The sequence below is a fragment of the Trachypithecus francoisi genome, unplaced genomic scaffold, assembly GCF_009764315.1.
Source record: "Trachypithecus francoisi isolate TF-2019V2 unplaced genomic scaffold, Tfra_2.0 Lachesis_group11, whole genome shotgun sequence".
Taxonomy (NCBI): domain Eukaryota; kingdom Metazoa; phylum Chordata; class Mammalia; order Primates; family Cercopithecidae; genus Trachypithecus; species Trachypithecus francoisi.
Window position 1 is genome coordinate 117,695,865 of NW_022681456.1, and position 22,460 is coordinate 117,718,324.

The 22,460-nt window shown below is 39.8% G+C and overlaps 1 protein-coding gene across 1 annotated transcript in view; it reads left to right on the top strand.

Moving 5' to 3' along the window:
- GRIN2B (glutamate ionotropic receptor NMDA type subunit 2B) overlaps window positions 1–22,460 on the top strand; it is a 434,051-nt gene that overhangs the window by 106,112 nt on the left and 305,479 nt on the right. The window contains exon 2 of the mRNA XM_033222803.1: window positions 13,604–14,032. Within this exon, the coding sequence (XP_033078694.1) occupies window positions 13,622–14,032 (411 nt within the window). The 5' untranslated portion in view covers window positions 13,604–13,621. The remainder of the gene's footprint in view (window positions 1–13,603; window positions 14,033–22,460) is intronic.

Consider the following 22,460-nt stretch of genomic DNA (forward strand, 5'->3'; position numbering starts at 1 on the left):
TCCCCCTTGCCATTCCTATGGCAATGGTGGACATGGTCATTCAGGCCTGATATATGTGCTGTTCCAGTAGGGGATCAAGAGGCTGGATTCAGAGAGAGCAGCTACATGCTTTTGAAAACAGTATAAAATGTGAAGGGTGACCAAGTTGCAACTATGTTATTACTATTACAGGAAAAGATTCACAAACAGTTCTCATTTTTTTTTTTTTTACTATTTCTAATTTCTTGTCTGCATATTAAGAAAAACCACAAAGTTAACTGTCATGTATTTCTTTGAAATATCACCTTTTTATTTTCTTGTGCTGTTATACAGTCATGTGCCCTATAATGACAGCGGTTGTGTAAGATTATAATACTGTATTGTTACTGCACATCTTCTATGTTAGATGTATTTAGATGCAAAAATCCTTACCACTGTGTTACAATTGCCTACAGTATGCAGTACAGTAACATGCTGTACAGATTTGTAGCCCAGGAGTAACAGGCTCTCCCATATGGCCTATGTGTGCAATAGCTGTACCATGCAGGTTTGTGTAAATACACTCCATAGTGTTTGCACTGTGATGAAGTCGCCTAATGATGCATTTCTTAGGACACAGCTCTGTCATTAAGCCACACGTGATTGTATTTCCTCATACTTTGGTTTCTAATTTGTATAGTCAGTAAAAATTGATTCTAAAACTCAAATTTTTTCATGAATCAGATTCCAACCAAATCAAAGAGAAGAATAAAAACTTAGGGCTTCATTAACCAGTTGTTACTTCAGCAAAGTCCCATTTAATGACCTCATTTTCCCTGAGTGAAAATGCGCTGCCTTTCTCTGAATTTTATTTTGTAGTCGTTCTAATAATTGCTTGCTGTATTTTTCTGACTCCCAGTGCTTTTACGTTTCTCATTCTCAAAATGCTGACTCTCAACAGTTGTGCTGTTGAAATTGTCTTCAGGTGTTTATCTGTTCTTTGCTGAGAACCAGGCACCTGGAGACCATTACTGCTTATGATGCTGCTCACCAGGGCCTGAGGATAAGCAGGGAGCAGCATCAGAAGAGGCCGTACTCGACTTGGTGGTGGAGGTGGTGGTGGTAGAATTCAGGTCTTGCTTTCGCCACTTTGAATCAAAGAAAGCCTCATAGGTATTATTGTGGCACTCAGGAGGAATCTGCATCCTTTATAATCAGAGCAGAACACAGAAGCCACTCTCAATTTGTTTAATTTGAAGACAGTTCGGTAAAAGGGCTATTTACCAAGGTGTGGACAGAAACCACAAGAAATGGTCTGACATCCTGGAGCTAGTAGCAGCTGGGTGTAGCTACCACCACCTGTGGCCCTGAAGGAGGAAGGTAGGAGTAACTTCTGGAGCCTGGAAGTAGGCTGTACAGAGCGAGCCATGGGGAGAGGGTTGCTTAATGGAAGCTGTGACCTTCAGTCAGGTGATACAACCAGCCCACAGTGAGTGGCAGAAAGGGAAGTGGGTCAGGGGAGTCGATAGCCCTGTCTTAGTCTTGTTCCCACTCATCTCCTGCTTGTGTGGTCTGTTGGCGAAACCCACCTGGAAACCAGACGACCGGGAAGTTTACCATGTAGTCCAAACAGGTCTGCTTCCCAGGGTCTTAGCTCATAGCAGAGAGTCGATTTTTTTTTTTTTTTTTTTTTTTGAGACAGTGTCTTGCTCTGTCACCTAGGCTGGAGTACAGTGGTGCGATCTCAGCTCATTGGAACTTCCGCCTCCCTGGTTCAAGCAATTCTCCTGCCTCAGCCTCCCGAGTAGGTGGGACTACAGGTGCGTGCCACCATGCCCGGCTAATTTTTTGTATTTTCAGTAGAGACACGGTTTCACCATGTTAGCCAGGATGGTCTCAATCTCCTGACCTCAAGTGATCCACCTACCTCCGCCTCCAAAGTGCTGGGATTATGGGTGTGAGCCACAGTGCCTGGCCTGAGAGTAGATCTTAAGTGGTGAGTGGAAGACCAGAATTCACAGAATTTTAAAGCTGGAAGAGACTTCAAGAACCAGTCCATTTCTCTTATTTCACAGACCAGGAAACAGAGCCACAGGCTTGTTAGTGGCAGAATTGTAACAGGGCCTAACAATTTCCTCAGTCTGTGTGCCTCCTACCCTACTATTCTACTCATCCTGTAATTTGGGAGAAAGGAGAGAGAGGAGGAAGGGCAAGAACAAAGAGTAAAGCTTCAACTTATAATAAATGCTTCAAATAGGTGCTCAGTTACACAGGTAACATCAGAGGGATTTTAACGAGTTCACAATTTGGTTATGCTTAGTTGTGTGGCTAACAACTATGTATATTGGTGGGAACAATGGTGGAAATTTGTATTAGGAAATGTGTGATTGCAACTATAGTTGGCTGGATAACCAGCCAGCTGAAATAATGCAGCTTTTGTTCCCTATTGACACTGGCCTAGCTACAGGGCTCTCTTTGAGGTGTGGTTTCAAAAGCTTGTTTTAAACCTTGGCTCTGAGGTGAAGTCTGAGTCATACCTGGGTGCCATGTTCCATCAGCAGAACCATCCTATAGCTCAGAGACCAAGGGAAACAAGGCTAATTTGAGCTCACACACATGCAACTCTCGTATAAACATTGATTTACACATACAAATATACATCCAGATACATAGGCAATTACCAACTAACAGTGTTGACCTAGAAATGATCCCTATATATCAAGAAGTTGGAAATGGTATTGGTGTTTATTGTATTGCCTTTTTATTATCATAACCCTTGGGAAATGGAAGACCTAGAACAGTGCCTTTGTTTATGATCAGTGGAGTTAGAGAATCAGTGGAGTTGGAGAGTTGCAGCTCATTATTGGTCTGGTTCATTCATTAATGTCATTAACAAATGTTCGCTGTGCACCTACCATATGCCACATGCTTTGCCAAGTGCTGGAGATAGATAAATAAGACACAGTTCCTGCCTCATTTCATTAGGGTTTACAAGAAAAGCCTTGTTACTAGCAAAAGCAGTGAGTGTGGGTTCTGCCTTTCCTGTACTTCCATACTCCTTTCCAGTACTCTTTGTGATGGAAGATATTGATTCCAAATCTGAAGTGTGATTATTCTGATGTCAGTAATATGACAGTTGAAGCTGTCATATTACTTGGTATAAAATTTGGTGACTACTTGGTGGCTGGTAGGAGGGAAGGAACGAAGAAGTAGGTGCTGGCTCTCCCTGGGATTAGAATTTAAGTATTGTTTCCATTAGCCATGAGGTTGTCACTTAAAGACTTTTTAAAACAACCTATTTCTAAGGTCAGTAGAAATTGTGCTAAAGCCAGGGAAGGAGGTGGGAGAGAAGGAGCTCTTTGACTCCTTTCTAAGTAATTGGAGTCAACAGAAGCTCCTTATCTGCCTCTGAACAGAATATATTCACATTCAATGAATAAATATCAGGTAACTGCATTGTGCTAGATGCTTTCAAGTAAATTGTTTAAGATTCACAACAACTCTGTAAGGTGAGGATAATTCCTATTTTATAAAGAAGAAAATGAGGTCTAGGTAATTTAAGTTACTCTCTTCCTTCCCCCCAAGATAAGTGTCAAAGCCAGGTTTCAATTCTAGCTCTTTGGACTTCAGGTCCTTGCTTTCTTCACAAGGATCTTCTAAATGATATTTTATTACTTTTGTAATTTCAATCTGCCGTTTTCACTACTATTTCCTAGTCATCTGTTCGTCCTTAGCTTGTTACTCTCCTGATCTCTCAGGTAGCACTGGGCATGCTCTGTCACAGCCCTCTCACATGATACTGTAATTTCCTGTTTATTTGTTTGTCTTGACCACTAGCCTAATGGCTGCTTGGAGATAGGATCCCATTCCCATTCTGTGTTGGATCCTGTCTCCTAGCATGTGCCCTGGCACGTGGAAAATGTTCAACAAACATTTGTCAAATGAATCGGTCTTCACAGTGATTCTGTGAAGGCAGTAGTTATCTCACACTTTGCAGAGTTAGAGAGGTAAAGATCACACAGCAAATTAAGAATAAATGTTAAAAGTGAGTCCATTAACTCTAAAGCTTTGCTCTCTCCATTACAAAACAACCTGATTATTGTTGCAGAAGAGTCTTTGTTGAGGGATGCAGTGGCTTGGAATATGTCTAGGCTACAGAGCAGATTGTTTTGGGAGTTGGGGCTTGGAAGTAGCCTTCTTCAACACCTATATTTTATTTTATTTTTTACTTTTTATTTTTATTTTTTTTTGAGAGAGAGTCTCGCTCTGTCACCAGACTGGAGTGCAGTGGTGCTATCTTGGCTCACTGCAACCTCCGCCTCCTGGGTTCAAGTGACCCTCCTGCCTCAGCCTCCCAACTAGCTGGGACTACAGGTTCTCACCACTGCGCCCAGCTAATTTTTGTATTTTTAGTAGAGATGAGGTTTCACCATATTGGCCAGGATGGTCTCGATCTCTTTACCTCGCGATCCACCCACCTCAGCCTCCCAAAGTGCTGGGATTACTAAAGTACCGTGAACCACAGTGCCCATCCATTTTATTTTATTCAACTTTTATTTTAAGTTCTGGGGTATATGTGCAGGATGTGCAGGTTTGTTACATAGGTAAACTTATAAATGGGAGCTGAACGATGAGAACACATGGATACATGGTGGGAGGAATACACACTGGGGCCTGTGGGTGGGGAGGGGGTGGGGGAGGGAGAGCATCAGGAAGAATAGCTAATGGATGCTGGGCTTAATACCAAGGTGATGGGTTGATGTGTGCAGCAAACCCCTATGGCAGATGTTTACCTATGTAACTCCTACATTTTAAATCTCCTCTAGTGCAGGCTGTTTATCTGCAGCTCAGAACACCACTGTTTTCTGGGTAGATGCCTATACGTTTGGTGGTCTGTCCCCTATTCCCTGCTCTCTGTAGTCCTTCCAGTATCTTCCTTTGACTCCTTCCCAGCTGAGATTTTCCTGCCACCCTGCTCCCGTGCTTCTCCTTTTATCATCTGCTATTTTCACTGCCCGTCCTCCTCTTAATAGACAGTGACAAGCCAATAATTTTTATTAACACTTGAAAATGCTATTTTGCTGTTAAACCAATACACACAATTGCCCTAATCTGCTGCCAAATGGTAATAATCGGAATCAGGTTTCAAAAGGTTTGGATTTCAGCAGGGCTGCCCACACTGTCCTTGGAGGCCTATAAATTAATTATAATTAAGAACTGTGTGCAGATATTAGGAGAGGAACTTTGAGCAATTTTGATGTCTGCTCTTGTAGAATATTAAGGAAAAAAGAAAAACCCGTGAGTGTTTGCTGCTGGTGAGAGTACTGATAATCATCTACGTTTGTATTACAAATGTCTATTAAAATGCACACATGTAAAGTGATTTATAATCCTTTATTAGTTATCTGTACAAACCTTGTATCAAGAATCTGGGTGACAGTAGATGTGATACTTCTGCTTTGTGCCTACAGCCGGAAAGAACAGCTCAGATAGAAAAACCTGGCTTGAGCCACTAGAAGTGTTGTAAGGACAAGAAAGTCCAGGCGACGGGTCTGGTTGAACTAAGAATGAGAAGGCTCTTATTCGGGAGAGGTTCTAGGAAAGATTTGGCAGAAATACTGCTGCCATGAGATCCAGTATCACCTTTGCTTTTGGCAGTGTTGGGGCCATCTTCTCCTAGGGGTCTACAGGAACTGGGGGTCTTAGGACGGGCATCCTTACATGCATTATGTAAGAGGACTTGAAGTTTCATCTGCTGGCTCAAAGATTTGGATAATCAGAGCCTATACCTTTTTCCCCTCTCCCATCTGTCCTGCTCTTCTCTGATCAAATATTTTCCCAGAAACAGCTTTAATGAAGGCTTTGATTTTCTGTTTCCATTATTTCTGTGGCTGTGATATGTTGAAATTGATTTGGGGTTAATTCCCCGGAGGATTATATTTTGGTGAGTAAATACCCCAACTCCAGGACCAAGGAGGCCTGTTTATTGTCATGTGGGTCACTCAGTGACAAATGAATTGGACATGTATCTAGCATGTCCAGGGAGATATTTCTTTGTCCACTGGTTCCATAGGGGCACAGTCTCAGCCCCTTGCCTCCATGCCCCAGACTCAGGATTTCTTACCTTGCTCCTTTCTGAAGAAAGAACAGGGCAAGGGAGCTCAAAACCTTGAAAAGAGTAATAGATAATGGGAAGAGCGTGAGAGGGAGGAAAATAACAACACAGAAGTGTAGGTTCCACATCAATTGAAAGCAAAGATTGGTGCCTTTTATGTGTTATTTCTACAGAGTTGGATGATATTTAGTAGTTTAGCAGACACTAAGTGCATTCAGAGGATTGAAACTGGATTTTCAAATGCCCTGAATATATAGATGCCATTTGACAAAAATAGATATTGGTCTTGTACTTATTAGTGATATTGAAAAGTGGGTGTTTGTCATCTGTGATACTCACATTTCCTACCTCAGATGGTTGATGAATCCATGTATTGCCTAAGCTAAGCATTCTGACTCAAGATCACTTCTTTGGTTCAACATTTGCCCTGCTTCTCTAGATTTAAATTTAGAAGGTGTAACTGAAAACTTTAATTGACTTGGAACTTACAATTCTTAAAAATATATTAATTAAAAATTATTTTGGATCTGTTCTGCAGAATTGAGTCAACCATACTTCTCAGTTCATAGCACACTTTCATTATAGGTTCAGATAAGGACATCCTGTTCAATAGTTCTTTGTGTACCTTTATCCTTTCTTATATATTTTAGAATAAATTTATAACATTTCTTTTAAAATCTTACTATTATTTTGATGAGAATTGACTTGAAATTGTAGAAAATAGAACTTAAAATACTATGATATCACATTCATGAATGTGGTATATGGTTACGTGGTTTGGGTCTTCTTTCAAATCTTTTAATAAAGTTTTCAAATTTTTGCTGTAGAGATCTTGTTAAGACTTTTGCTAATTCCTAAATAGATTGCAGTTTTTGGATGTACCCACCAGGTAAAGGCTGATGATCTCTTGATTTCCTATTATCAAAGAGTTATTTTTTATTTGTTTGTTTTAAACACAACATTTCTATCATATATAAGTGTTTTCCTTAGTCAAGTATGTTATCTGCATTTTTTTTTGAGATATTCATGTAAATATCTCATTTAATTCTCTAATGTGAATTATTTTGATATATATTCTGAAGTTAAGTCATTCTTGCATTTCAGGTATAAACCACAATTGATCATGGTGATGATTATTACTATTTTAAAAATATACTGTGTTTTAGTTAGCTTTTTTTAATTTTTCCCCTCTTCAGTCGGAGCCTTGCTCTGTTGCCAGGCTGGAGTGCAGTGGCGTGATCTCGGCTAACTGCAAGCTCCAACTCTGTTGTTCAAGGGATTCTCCTGCCTCTGCCTCCTGAGTAGCTGGGATTAGAGGCACGCGCCACCACGCCCAGCTAATTTTTTGTATTTTTAGTGTTTTCAGTGATCTGCCCACTTCGGCTTCCCAAAGTGCTGGGATTACAGGCGTGAGCCACCGCGCCTGACCACTACTTTTTAAGGTTTGTTTTTCTCCCCCCCCTTTATGTCCATAAGTGGAAGGGATTTACAATAATCTTGTAATTATCTGAATCTAGAATCAAGCTTTCTTTCTTTTTCTTTTCGTTCCACTTTTATGAGAAAGGCTCGTTTCTTCCTTAAAAGTTTGATATACTTAATCTATAAAATCATCTGTACCACTTTTGTTTCTTTTTATTTTGGCAGAGGTGGGGTGGGATGATGGGATGATTGGGTGAGGAGTGGAGGACTAGGGTAGGGAGTAGTTTTGGTGAATTAGGGGTGTGGGCTTTAATAACAATTTTTAAAATTCCGAAAACTTTTCAAATGTTCTACAAAACTTTTCAAATGTTCTACATTCTTTTAAGCCCTTTTCCCTATTTGCCATTTTTATTACGTATTACACATTAAATGGAAAAGTAACTAGTTTTCATAATATTCATTATTTCAAAATTTCTATTATATATGTTATTTTCTCTTTCATTTGCATTTTCTCTACTTTTTTCTTGATTCATCGTGTCAGGACTTTATGTCTTTTAAAAGATCAGTTTTTTTTTTTTTGCTTTTCTTTGTCTTGTGTTTCATTCATTTGTTGTTTTCTTGTTTACTAGGATTGACTGTTAAGTTTTTAATACAATAAGTGAAAACTTGATTATAATTAATCATATTTTATTTTCTTGGTTTCTTATAAATGTATTTAAAGGTGTACTTTGCTCTCTAAACTGCTTTAATTATCCTCTAGAAATTCTGACATTTAGTATTTTCATTGTTATTCTGTTCAAAGGAATTTTAGTTTCCCTTACAATTTCCTATTTCACCTTATAGTTTTTTGATCACAAGTTTTTTTTTAAGATTTTGGATATGTAGTATTTTTAGTGCCTTTGAAAACGTGCTTTTAGGCTGGGCACAGTGGCTCACGCCTGTAATCCCAGCACTCGGGAGGCTGAGGCAGGAGAATGGCGTGAACCTGGGAGGCGGAGCTTGCAGTGAGCCGAGATAGCACCACTGTGCTCCAGCCTGGGTGACAGAGCGAGACTCTGACTCAAAAAAAAAAAAAAGTACTTTTAATGTAATCACATTATGGGGAAAATGACAACTGATTTCATATTGATTTTTTAAAATCTATTGATGTATTTTTGTAGATTTAATATTTTTCATGTATGTACTTAAAAAGAACATCTATTCTCTGTTCTATATGCATTTCTAGGTATCCGAACTAGTTCAAACTTATAACTCATCCATCTTTTATGTCTTAGTTAATAAGATCTTTTGTCAGTTGGATTTGTCTGTTTCTCCCCATGTAAATTTTAGTTGTTGCCTTATACATAATGATTGCATTTTCCTGGTACCTATATGTGATATCACTTAATGTCCCTTTTGATGTTTTTGCCTTTGAATTTTATTTTGTCTTGATATTAAAATTTCGATAGATACTACCACTTTGACCTCCAAAAAAGTTATACTCATTTATGCTTCTGTTCCATTGTATGAGAATTCTTGTTTCCCTACTCTCTAATGTGACACATTTTAAGCCTATGTCTCCTAACTTTCTGTCTTTATTGGTAGCTTGGGAAACTGGACCTGATACATAGTTCTGGCATTTTAATATTAACTTCACTCACTGCCTGTCATATTCCAGTCATAATCTCCTTAATTGAATCACTCTAAATAATGTCCTGACTGCATTAAAGGATGGTGCTTGGAATATTTTTGACTTAATTATTGATTAAGTCACATTTTATATCCTTCCAGTTGGGATTGCCACAGGACTCAGTTTTCTAAGGACAGGGTTGGCCTGGCTTCCCACCCAGATGTGTCTTCCCTTAGAGCCTGCTCTGAGCAAAGTGTAGACTGTTTCCTGCTATAGTTACCCTGTACCAGTTACTGGCATGAAGATAAGCTCCTGTGGCCTTTTGTTTACTGTGGATCTCAGGATCACTTAGCCTAAGCTTCAAGGATGCAAAGAGCCAAATGAGTGAAGAGTCAACTCTCTAATCCTGCTGCTTTGTTGCTAGTCCTGCTGGTGCACCCTGGTTTCTGAATTCATGGCATGATTTGGATATACTGAGCTCCACTGATTCCCAATACTGGCCCTGGCCTGAGTGACTCTTGAATTAATCTACATGACTAGTAAGCTGTCAGTGGAGGTCGCTGCTACCCCGAAGCCATTATGTGACATCTTCAGGGAGTTATATCGCTCAGGGAACTAATATCTTTTGCCCCATGTGAGTTTCCTCTTAACATTCCTTTCAGCCTCTGTCTGCCATTCTTTCACCCTCACCTCCCACACGCTCACTTTGTGCTATCATAAATAGCTAGGCTCCTTGAACAGCTTCTATAGAAGCTTAAACGTAATATCCTTTGCATCTGTAGAGTATTTTAGATTCTTCAAAGCACTTCCATATACATATTTTCATTTGATCTTCACAAAAATCTTTCAGGTATGTAGGTTAGGTATATTATCCTGGTTTCACCGATGATAGCATAGAGATGGTAATTAGGTGACTCGCCTATCCTCAGGCACTGTGTTAAGGCAGAACTGGTATTAAAACACCAGTTGGTTTTGGTTGGTGATTTCATTCATTCATTCATTCATTCACTCACTCAACACTCATATTATACTGAGAGGCCCTGGAAGGGAAAGAGGAAGGGCTTTGGATCCAGACAAACTTGGGTTTGAAAATTGATGCCATCCCTTATTAGCTGTGTAATCTTGGTCATGTACTTAACCCTCAGTTTTCTCATTTGTGATAAAGGAAAAGTATGACTTCCAATGTTTGTGTGAGTATCTAATAATGCATGAAAATTACCTGGCAATAGTAATATCTGGCACACAGCAGGTTGAACTATTATAGGTCAAAAATGGTCAAACATTAACAATTTTATATGGTTCCACCTAATGGTAGAAACTCAATATTGGCCACCATTTATTGAGTCGTTCCTTATTGCATATAGGCACTGTTAGAGTTCAAGAATATGAGTAAAGTAAGGCAACATTTTCGTTATGGGTTTATGTCTGTGTCTTGTGCTAGACCATGGTCTTGAAGGATAGAATCTGTATCTGTTGCATCCTCACCACTAAAAAAAAAAAAGAAAAAAAGAAAAAAATGTTCACTAGGTTATAAGTGCTCAATAAATGCTTACTAAGCTGAAAAAGTCCCTGCTCACAAGAAGGTTATCAACTAGTTAAAGTAGGTGGACACATCATCATATATTGATAATAAAAGTTTATGCATATTTAGATAAATACATGCAGGCTATGGTGAGAGCCCAAAGGAAGCAATGCTCAGTTCTACAGGGGGAGCAAGACTTCCTAGAGCAGGTGCGTCAAGACTTGTCATGGTCTCTGTGAGGAAGGGAGCAAAGCCGCTCTGCTTATCTTGAACTACACGCTTTCTCTCAACGAATCCCCTTTTAATGTTTGAAATTGAGTTTGTATTCAAAGTAGCCTCTTTGTTTGTCTCGCAGCCCCTCTGTTACTGTTATCTCCCATAATGTATTGCTTTGTAAAGTGCTTCGCTGTATCCTGAGTATAAATGAGATGCTCTGTAAAACCAGACGCTATTCTTTAGGTGTCACAACTAGCCATTGCATAGCCAAATATAATATATTGTGTGAGACAAAATAGAAGAACACAAGAGATATTTTAGAGAGAGCAAATAAAACATCAAAGCGGAAGAGTGGAGTGCATTAAAGTTAATCAACTGTCATGGCAGAGTGGGCCACTTTTAAATGTGAAAGAAACTAATTTAGTGACTTGTAACTGTAGGATTAGAATACCATTGGAATGAAGTTAGCCTATAGTTTTGCCAAATGGTAAATCTTTTGGCTTTCCTTGAGAACCAGTCATTGGAATTGAACTGTGTGTGTGTGTGTTGTTTATGCACAGCTCTTTGTGGTGCTAAACCCCTCTGTCTTCCTCTGAATATCAGTCCTACTCAATTGTCTATCTAGTGTTGCTTTCCTTTAAGTTCTAGGAGGAGAAATTCAGGCCCTGGTTCTCCTGCTAAATTGGATACAGTCCATCAGCAAAGGTTTCCAGGGCTTGTGGAGTCATTCCCTGTTTTCACAGAGACACTGAGATCAGAAAACTTTCAGGAGTAAACTTTGCTTAGGCATGAACCACTGAGCTACTCATCTTATTTGCGAGAGAAAGACAAGGCAATCAATACAGGCCTCCTTCTTGGCAGTGCTGAAGGATGACTACACCAGTAAAAGTTCCAAAATGTTTTCTGCCAAGAACTGGATTGGGTTTTGTGCTTCTTCAGCCACAAAATGTCCCCAGCATCTTGCTCCCGAATCATTAACGCCCTTTGCAGTCAAGACTGACTGCTCAGCCCGAACACTTCCTTGTCTTTCTTTACTCAATACCTTCATGATTTTTAAAATTAGCTAATCTCTCAACATTTTTAGATTTTTAATCTCTTACCATTTTTTTTTTGAAACAAACGAGATCTGAAGTAGCATTTTTATCCTTGATTGCATGCTGTCTCTCTCTTTGTAGAAGAATGAGAATCTGGTTTTGGTTCTGGGTGCAGTTTGTAGAATATTGCCTTGGAGTATTAAAATGCTATGTTTATGTATTGGCATGCTGGTGTTATAATGCCGTTGACCTTGGATAATTACATAAGTGTGTTGAACTTCTGTTTTTCTACTTGATAAATGGGAATAAAATGTCTAATTTATAGGGTGGACTCCATGAAGATCAGAGAGATTATATGTGACAAAATGCCTAACACAGTGTGCAGCATAAAAAGATGTACAATAAATGATTTTTTAAAATTTTTATTTTTTTATGGATTCGGGCAGTACATGTGTGCTTTTGTTATATGGATATATTGTATAGTGGTGAAATCTGAGCTTTTTAGTGTAGCTGTCACCTGAATAGTGAACATTGATTATTTAAAATAAAGCAACATAAGCAGAACTAGTTATATTAAGAGGATCTCTTGGAGAATGATGAGAAGCTTAGAGAGAGATGGCCAAGGCTTATATTCTATAGAGCGTTATGTCCTTAGTCTGCTGCATAGAGTAAGATTTAGGGTCATTTGTGGAAGTAAAAAAGAAGGAGTCCTTTGTAGGTAAAAGGTGGTAAATTATATGAAATTATATGAATTATATGAAAATGTGGCATCAGTCATTTTAGAGAAGTCATGGCTATAGGATGGCATCAGAAAAAAAAGGAACTTTTTCAAATGTGGCTGCTAATGGTATTTAAGTTTCTGTATTTTGGTGCATAAATCGGAGTAATATGTGTTCCTTATAATAATTGGTTACATGAGAGGCAGTTCCGTGTAGTGTAATGGAACACATATTGGAATACAAAAGTCAGAAGATGTGGGTTCACTTAATTGGTTGGTACACGGTCTTAGAACACTTATCTTCTTTGAGCCTTGGCATCAACATTTATAAAATGGGGATGATAATGTTTTTCTTATTTTATTCCCTACTGGGTCATTGTAAGGATCAATTGAGGCAATGTTTTAAAAATACTAGTCATGTATCAGTTGTTTTTGTAATTTAATATTAAGAGCCAGATACTAACAAGGTTACTAAAGAATTTTCTGGCTGTCATCCTCATTGGGGCAAACATAAGGTGAAGGCAGCAAGAATGCAGGGCTTGTGTACCTATAGCCCCCCACATCCAGTTTATCCAGCCCGCGTTCTGTTGTTCACCTCTGCTGAGTACGTTTTTTTGCTCACTTTGCCTGGCCTTGCTGTCCCTCAGCCCAAGAACAGTACTAGGGTGGGCTGTAACAGGAGGGCCAGGAGACTCGTGTATGCATACTCGCATGGCTACCTGGACCACTCACAACCTCTTTTCCTCTTTTGTCTCTGTCTGTAGCTGCCAGTGACTATAGCAATAGCACCTTTTATTGCCTTGCTCAAGGATTTCTGAGGTTTTTGAAAGTTTCATTTTCTCTCATTCTGCAGAGGAAATACCAGAGATAAGAGAGTAGGCTGGTAGATGGAGTTGGGTTTGGTGCTCACTGAAAGGGAGATAAGGTCCTTGAATTGCAGTAGCTAACCTCTTCTAAGACAGGTTACGTGGTGTGGGTTCTATTTTAACTCCCTCTCTCTTTGTGTTTGCAGGGAGTCGACGAGTTGAAGATGAAGCCCAGAGCGGAGTGCTGTTCTCCCAAGTTCTGGTTGGTGTTGGCTGTCCTGGCCGTGTCAGGCAGCAGAGCTCGTTCTCAGAAGAGCCCCCCCAGCATTGGCATTGCTGTCATCCTCGTGGGCACTTCCGACGAGGTGGCCATCAAGGATGCCCACGAGAAAGATGATTTCCACCATCTCTCCGTGGTGCCTCGGGTGGAACTGGTAGCCATGAATGAGACCGACCCAAAGAGCATCATCACCCGCATATGTGATCTCATGTCTGACCGGAAGATCCAGGGGGTGGTGTTTGCTGATGACACAGACCAGGAAGCCATTGCCCAGATTCTCGATTTCATTTCTGCACAGACTCTCACCCCTATCCTGGGCATCCACGGGGGCTCCTCTATGATAATGGCAGATAAGGTAAAAAGGGGCTGCAGCAAGAAGGGCCTAGGGGTTTGTACTGAGGACTACACCATGCATTTGTTTTCCTGTAAAACTTGGTTGTTAATGATGGAAGGTAACCAGATTGCATTGAGAGTGTGGGTAGGCCAGCAATTAATCCTTTTTCTTTTTTTTTTTTTTTTGAGGCAAAGCTTTGCTCTTGTCGCCCAGGCTGGAGTGCAATGATGCGATCTTGGCTCACTGCAACCTCCGCCTCCCAGGTTCAAGTGATTCTCCTGCCTCAGCCTCCCTAGTAGCTGGGATTACAGGCACCTGCCACCATGCCCAACTAATTTTTGTATTTTTAGTAGAGACGGGGTTTCAGCGTGTGATCCACCTGCCTCAGCCTCCCAAAGCGCTGGGATTGCAGGCGTGAGCCACTGTGCCCAGCAATCTTTTAAAGATGAAAGTGAGGGAAAGGTGCTGGTATCTAGAAACTCCTATAGTTTTGAAAAGGTTTTTGTGTCCACTTTTTTATAAATGGACTCACTGAAATGACTAAGGGATGTTGACGCTTGTAGCTCTGGGATACATTTTCTTCAAATAGGTATATGAAAGGCATACTCTTGTTATTCCTTGGCAATACATGTTCTCACCCATACTGTTTTCAAGACTATAAAAAGAAAAATCCCTCAAGGCAGGTGATTTCTCTCCTTGAAGATACAAATATCATAGGGAAATAATTCTTGCCAAAGTATTAACACTCATCACACACATCGATCTGTACATCCAAATATATTTTAATCCATGGAACCTGTAGCAACCCATTTTCCCCATGCTTAGATTTGAAGGCAATGGTTCTTAACCTTGGGTGCACATTAAAATCACCTGAAGAGCTTTCAACACTGCTGATGCCTGAGTCCCACCGCTCGGGATTCTGATTATTGGCCTGGGGTTCGGGATTCTTAAAAGCTTTCCAGGTGATTCTAGTGTGCAGTTAAGATTGACAACCACTGCTTTAAATCTCCAACAAATTCTAGCCACTCCTCCATTAATGTTAAGTTAATTGTCATATGACTAGTTGCCACTTGACACTGGGGCTTATTCCCTAATGGCAGAAAAAAGCGTTTTATTTTGCTTTGGGTTGTTTTGTTTCTATATACTATCAGTTATTCGGTTATTTCCCTTGCCTTACTATTGTTCACTGCTTAGATACAGCACTTAGTACATATGCACTGTCCTTTGCAGCCAGCCATTCAGGTCTTAGAATAGTTTGTTCCACCACAAGTGCTATGTTTATCATTTTTCGGTTTATACTATTGTCATTGTCATCTTATACTTTTTATCACCACATTCAAACCTGCCTTTAGTTTTGTACTTAAAAGACAGGCTTTCGGGTTAATGTTTGTACACATCTTAAAACCTAGCACAGACACCACAAGGATGCTGCCTGGCTAGTTGAGAATCACCGCAGTGGAGCTGCTGAGCCGAGACTGAAAGAACCTTGCGTGACTGCTACCGCCACCTGTAGGCAGCAGACAGAGATGACTAGCTTCCGCTTCAGAGCTTCCCTTCAGTCTAGGAAAGGTCAAGTTGAAAGTGTTAAGTGAAGACTTTCCATTATCATATGAGAAATACATGCTTCTATTTACGTGGGTGCAGGTACAGATGTTAGAAAACAGGCACTAACACAAATAACCCATGCTAAGGGAAGTGGGAAAAATAAGCAAAATGGAAAATGTTGACTGACTGTGGCAGAACCCATTGAGTTGTGCTTCAGGTAGATTTTTTTTTTTTTTCAAACATTGTCCTTAGCAAATTACATTTTATTTTAGCAGTGGTAATTTGAGGGCCCAATTTTGCATTGAAAGAACTCTGAGATGGTTAAGAGCGAATTTTAAAATTACCATGAATAAGTGCATACTTACTTTGAGAGCACAACAGGTAAAAATGATTTTTTTTTTCTCATGTGGGCTATTGTGCAACCTATATTATTTCTCCCTGGTAGAAAACGTTATGCCTAAACTAGCTGATTGCTTCTCTCTGGTACCTTTTAAAAATCCACAACATCATTATACAAATATGAGGTAAGATACAGAGCATGTAGAGAGACTGAACTCTTTTTGTTCACTGATGTATCTTAGGGGCTTTACGAGTGTTCCCCATATGCTAGGCGCTTAGTGCTTTGTATGCACTATCTTATTTAATACTCTTAACTACTTAGCGACCTAAGTGGTGGTATTTAATCTTTATCTTACAGTTGGGGAAACTGAGGCTCAGAGGGGTTAAATAACATATCCAAAATGCTATAGCTCTTAAGCGGAAGCCGGGATTTTAACATTGGTTGCTGGCTTCAAAGGCTATGTACTCTCTTGCCTCTCAAGAAAATGGCTGGTTAAGGTCTCATATATCTTACTACCCTTCACTTTCTCCCTTGTTAGATGGCATTGTGGGGGCTGTCATCTGACTGAAAGTGATCTATTACATGATTCATAGTCAGGAAATACTGGAATCTAACTGCAAGAGATCATAACAAGGGTATGAAATGATGGAGCGCTTAAGTGTAGCACAATTCCATAGAGGACCCACTGCCTACTGCCTTCTAGGAGTAAATAGGAGAACTGATGCCAGTGAAGTGAATTCTTCTAGGTCACTGTAATGAGACCTCCTCTGGTCACTTTCCCCTTGCTCCTGCCTTCATTGCTACCACACCCAAATATTCCATCATGTCTTTCTCTCCCCCAAATAAGAAGGCGGGCAATGACTTTTAGATGCTTTTCTAAAATAGCGTAAATATCTGACTTTTGACCTGAAAAGAATGGTTTCTAAAAGGTAAGCAGCAAGAGGGAAAAGAAGAAAGAAAAAGATCCAATAATGGAGATCCTGGAAAGTTGGAGTCTCAGCCCCAGGGGTTGGATGCTGAATGGGTGGTGGCAGGAGCTACCTGGAGAGAGAGTCAGCAGCAAACTTCCAGCAGCCATGCAGAGGAATGTTTGGGGGCTTAACGGATTGGAATAAAGGCAAATAAAAAGAGTCCTCATATCTCAGAGAAAAAAGCCTTTGGGACAAGTTTCAAAAATAAAACACCTCAAAACTAAGGCCAGGTGTTTTTTTTTGTTTTGTTTTGTTTTTTTGAAATAATTTATTTTTAAGTACCATGACCATATTTTACAAACATAGAATGGGGACACACAGTTGGATAACTATTAATCAACAACAGGGGAATAGGACAAAACATTTGAAAGTGGAACTGATGCAGAAAATCGAAGACCATGTAGCTTGACCACATGGAAGGCTCATAGTAATCGTCTGAAGGATGATCAACAAGCCTTCTATTTTTGTCTCCCCTTCTCGGAGACAGGTAATTGTCAGTCTGTTTTAACTTAAGTTTTTGTTGTTAGTTTATTTCCAATAAAACCCACGTAGTAAGTGCTCATGTGGAAGACTGCATTACAGGAATAAAGTTTGTATTCAAGAAGTTTTCGATGCTGGAAGGACAGCATTGTTCTGAAGACTTTTGACAACAGCACAGACACAGTTCAGCAGTTCAGCACCTGGTCAAATAGCATGGGATCACTTTTTTGCATATGCTAATTAATCAGTAAGAACATTAATTAGCACTCTACTTTCCCAAAGAGGAAATGAGCTTTATACTATGGTGGAAAGAAGCATGGGGGCTAGCTGAGTAGGACTATTAAAAAATCAGAATTTAGAGTCCAAGCTGGATTCAGGCATCGCTTTCTAAATGTGGGAATCAGGATAAGTCACCAATCTCTGACTCTCAATGTTGGTTTCCTTGCCTGTATAATGGGACTAATAATTATATTGTTAGTTGATTATTGTTGATCACAGGGTTGATTACAGGGTTGTTGAGGATTAAATGAGGTGATACTTGGCAAGTACTTCACTAAAGTGTCCAGCCTCACATTCAGCAGGTGAAGCTGAAGGCTATGTGGAACAGTTTGAAGAGAGTGAGAGTGTATCATGATGCAGGAAAAGAATGGGAATCAAAAAGCAGCATGGACAACTGTAGAAAAAACTCTAAATTGGAGACCACCCAAAAAGGGCATATGGTTGAAAGGTGAAAATCTGGGGAAAGACTCTGATGTGTGAGGTGGGAGTCTTGGTTTCACCCCACCAGGGAAGCTGAGACTCACAAGTAGTATGGAAGCCTGCTGTAGCCACACAGGGCATGGTCCCTTAAAGAAAATCTCTAACCTGGAAAGAACTGCTAGGTGCTTGTAACAGAAGACTGTTTAGAATAGTGATGGAGAATGTTTAAAAATGTATGAGGTGCTTTTTGGCAGTTCCCCACCTGAGTATAAAGAGCCTATTTTATTTTGCCTTGTTATAATTGCTTTTATTCTCCCTGAGATCCTGGATTTAAGATGCCCATCTGAATCCAAATAATGAACTGAAGCTAGATGTATTTCCATTTATTTCTAGGAGGTTTTTGTACCGATTGTCTGAAATTTTCCCTGGGTTTTCAGATTTTAGCTTAGAAAGGTTAAGTAACTAATCCAGGATATCACAGCGCACTATGAGCAATGGGACTAGAATTCAAATCTCAGGAATACCTATTTTGAAACCTATGCTTTCTGTTGTACAATTCTGCAGCATAAAACACTGAACTAAGAATTATACATCCCTGAGTTTTAGTCTCCATTCTGATGAGCTTTGAAAATGTGGGCAAACACATTACTTATACTACATGATACTCAGTTTATAGTTTATGAGATATAAATTTTGTGTTCTGCCCTACACACCTTACATTTTGAAGATAAAATGAAACAAAATATGTGGAAGATTTTAGAGCAGTACTGTGGCAAACATTCCCTATCTGTTAGGGATAGGGAATGACAGAGTCAATGACAACTGTTTTGTCCTTGGCATTAGGACTAATGAAAATGGCTTGGGCAGAAGGTAGGAAGAAAAATAGAAAGTAGAAGTTACAGTAGGAGCAGGCAAAAGGATGCAAGATCCAACTTCTAACTCTCCAAGAATGGGGAAGAAAAGGGTATGCTGAGTAAAGGGTCACGGTCTGGAAATAAATGGGTTGATCAGGGTGTAGCATGGTAGCTAAAACGTGCATCACATTCTGGATCTTATTCCTCCTTAGAGGACACGCAAAATACATTCTTACTGTGGAGTCTATTGCTATGATTCTTTCCTTTCTAAATTGCTTCTTTGGGGGCCGGGCACGGTGACTCACACCCGTAATCCCAGCACGTTGGAGGCTGAGGCAGGCAGATCACCCTGAGGAGTTCGAGACCAACCTGGCCAACGTGGTGAAACCCTGTGTCTACTAAAAATACAAAAATTGGGCGTGGTGGCACACACTTGTAATCACGGCTACTTGGGAGGTTGACGTAGGAGAATTGCTTGAACCCAGGAGATGGAGGTTGCAGTGAGCTGAGATTGCGCCACTGCACTCCAGCCTGAGTGACAGAGTGAGACTGTGTCTCAGAAACAAAATAAAATACAATAAAATAAAATAAGCAATAAATTACTTCTTTGGGAATGGATGCTTTCAATAGCATTTTTCATTTTCTGTACTGAGAGGCACATTTTAGAATCTAATTGGGGACAGTAAGATGGCCCTACTCTTCTTTGGCTTCATCCTCTCCCCCTCTTCCCCTATCCTCTACCCCCACTTGCTTAATGGCAGTGGGTTTGGAGAGAGTAAATGGGCTGGCAGTGGTGTGTGACACTGGAAACAAACTATTGCCTTCCCTTGGCTTATATGGATTTGCATATTCAACATAATCTTGAAACCAAGATGGCCACATGTTACTCATGCCTTACCCTATACTTCTTCATGAATTTCTGGTGTCTGTTAGATTGTTACCTTGCTTTTAGTTGTCTGTGACATGACATTCCTTGGAACAGAATACTTTGGGAGCAAACTGTAGTGTTATGGCATTTCTTGGATAAAGGGTATTAAGACATAGAGGCAGGAAAAGTGAGAGGGAAAAAACTAACATATTATGTCAACTTTGAACCAGGCATGATGTTAATGAGCATTTTAATTCTTATGCAATCCCATGAGGGAAGTAGTCGTATTTCTTCTTTCTTGATGGGGAAACTAAATCAGACAGCATTTATGTATGTTGGTCAAAGTCACACATCTAGAACAACAGTGGGACTAAAATCTGAATTCAGATGTGCTTGACTTTAAGACTTTTTCCCAGTGTACACAATGAGGGAGTAAGAAAAAAAAAAAGCCAGGATAAAATTACCTGGAGTTCAGTTTCTTCTCTCCAATTTTCCCTACTTGAACTAGACTTTGGGGAAAGATGGGTAGGCAGTACTCTCTAAGTCACTGGAAACTTTGCAGTGATGTAGCTCTGTCTGTCTGGCTCTTTCCACCTGCTTCTGTGAAATGTGTTTCTTTTTGGCCAGCACATCCTGTCTTTAAAAATTGGAGCTAGGATTTTCTTTAGGTGCAGTGTTAATGCTTGTAACAGTTGAAGCCCAGAAATTGCTTCGACATTCATAGAAATACAGGCACTTGGTGCTGGAAAGTAACACACCAGCCATCACTAGTCAAACAGTTTTTCAGGGACGTGATGGTGTCTAAAAGAAGGTAGCAGCACAAGGAGAGAATGTAGACTTTGGGGACCATGGGCTTGAGCTCTACTCATTCTCACCCATGTGACCTTAGTTGGACTCTTCAGAGTCTCTCAGCCTCAAAATCTCCTTCTGTAAAGTGGAAACAAAAATAGCACCCAGCTCATAGAGGGTACCAAGCCTTATGACGCCATGTACATAGTGTATGGTAGACAGTTGGCGCTCAGTATATGCCATCTTGCATTTTCAAAAACCAGACTTGTCCTAAATCATTCGAGGAGAATGGATTCTAATTTTTCCTATTAATAGAAATAGAAGATTTTGGGATGTTAACCTGCTTCCATTTAGACATGGTGGATAAACAACAACTCAGTAGGTTCCACCTCTTTGGTGGTGCAATTACTGATATTGATTTGATCAGAACTTATCAGGATTTTCAAAGGAGAGACATAAAGTGATTTCAACAAACTGATACACATAGGATATAAGCATTAAAGACCAGTCAACATCATTTTCTAAAAGCATAGTAGAGTAAAATAGTGTTTGAATCAGAGTCACTCATAGATTTGGAAGTGTTGATATGTTAAAAAAAAAAGTGAATTATTACATGAAGGAAATATTAATGATACTAGGTAAGAAGTAAAATGTTATAGATACAAGAAAACATAAATTGACTAAATGTTGCCAGCCAATTTTTACATCACATTGATACTGCTGAAAAAACTCCCTGAGTTATGATTTCTATACCAAGAGTATATTTTTATTCCCCTTTCTGAGACTTCTGTGATTCTTTTTGTCTTATTGTTAGATCTACATTTTATTCAAAATTCTATTTTGATTCTGTAGTTTAAAGGTCTTGTATGCAGGAGAGTAACATTAAAGGTGGTTATTTTTATTCTACCTTTCTGAGTACAATAAAGATTTATTGCTATAATTCTATTTTACACAGACAAAGAAGATCTAATTATTGTAAGTTATTTTGAGGTTATGATGAGAAAGACTGACACTGAATGATCACTTATTTTTGTCAAACTCTGAACTAGTCACCTTATATGAGCTAGTCATCTTATATATTTTATCTCATTTAATGTTTTCATTGAATTTAGGAAGCACGTATTTTATCTTTCAGAGACAAGGAAACTATAGATCAGAGAGGTTAACTATGTTGCCCAATACCTTTAGATAGTGATTTGCTCACCGTAGCTTAAACAAATGAGTCTGTGGGTGTCTCAGAACAAAGAGTCTAGAGCAGAGGCTGCTGGGGGTGGTTCAGTGGCTCAGTGATGTCAGTGCTGACATCTGGGGTTCGCCTGGCATTTTGTCATGGTTGGAAGGTGGCTGCCCCAGCATTAGTCATCCATCATGCTCATACTTAATGAAGGAAAAAGAAATGGGTTGATATTGGATTAGAAAAAGTCTTCCCCACATCCTTGATTTCATGATCCCAAACAATGTCACGTGGGCAACCCTGTGGATGTTGCAAGTCTCTCTGGTGGAGGTGACAAGGAGGGAAGAAGTGGGAATGGCTTTGGGGCCAGTCAACAGACAGTGTAGTCAACAGACAATGTGTCTCAAAGGAAGTGACATCCTGGGAATTCAACCAATGCCTGTATGAATGAAAGCCCAAACATCGTGCTTTTCCCTTGTCTCATGCCAAACCCTCTTTTGTGTCCTTAGTCTAGTCTTCTCAACGAGTCCTCCAGAACTAGGCTCTTTGTTCATCTATCATTTTCATTTTTTCTTAACGGTCGACTTATTCCTCTCTACTGGTATCTTCCCTTTTAGGGATTCTTAGAAGATGTTTGGAAATGTATGGGGGTGATTTTTAGATGTCATAGTAACTGATGTGTGTGTGTGTGTGTGTGTGTGTGTATGTGTGCGTGCGCCACAGGCACTA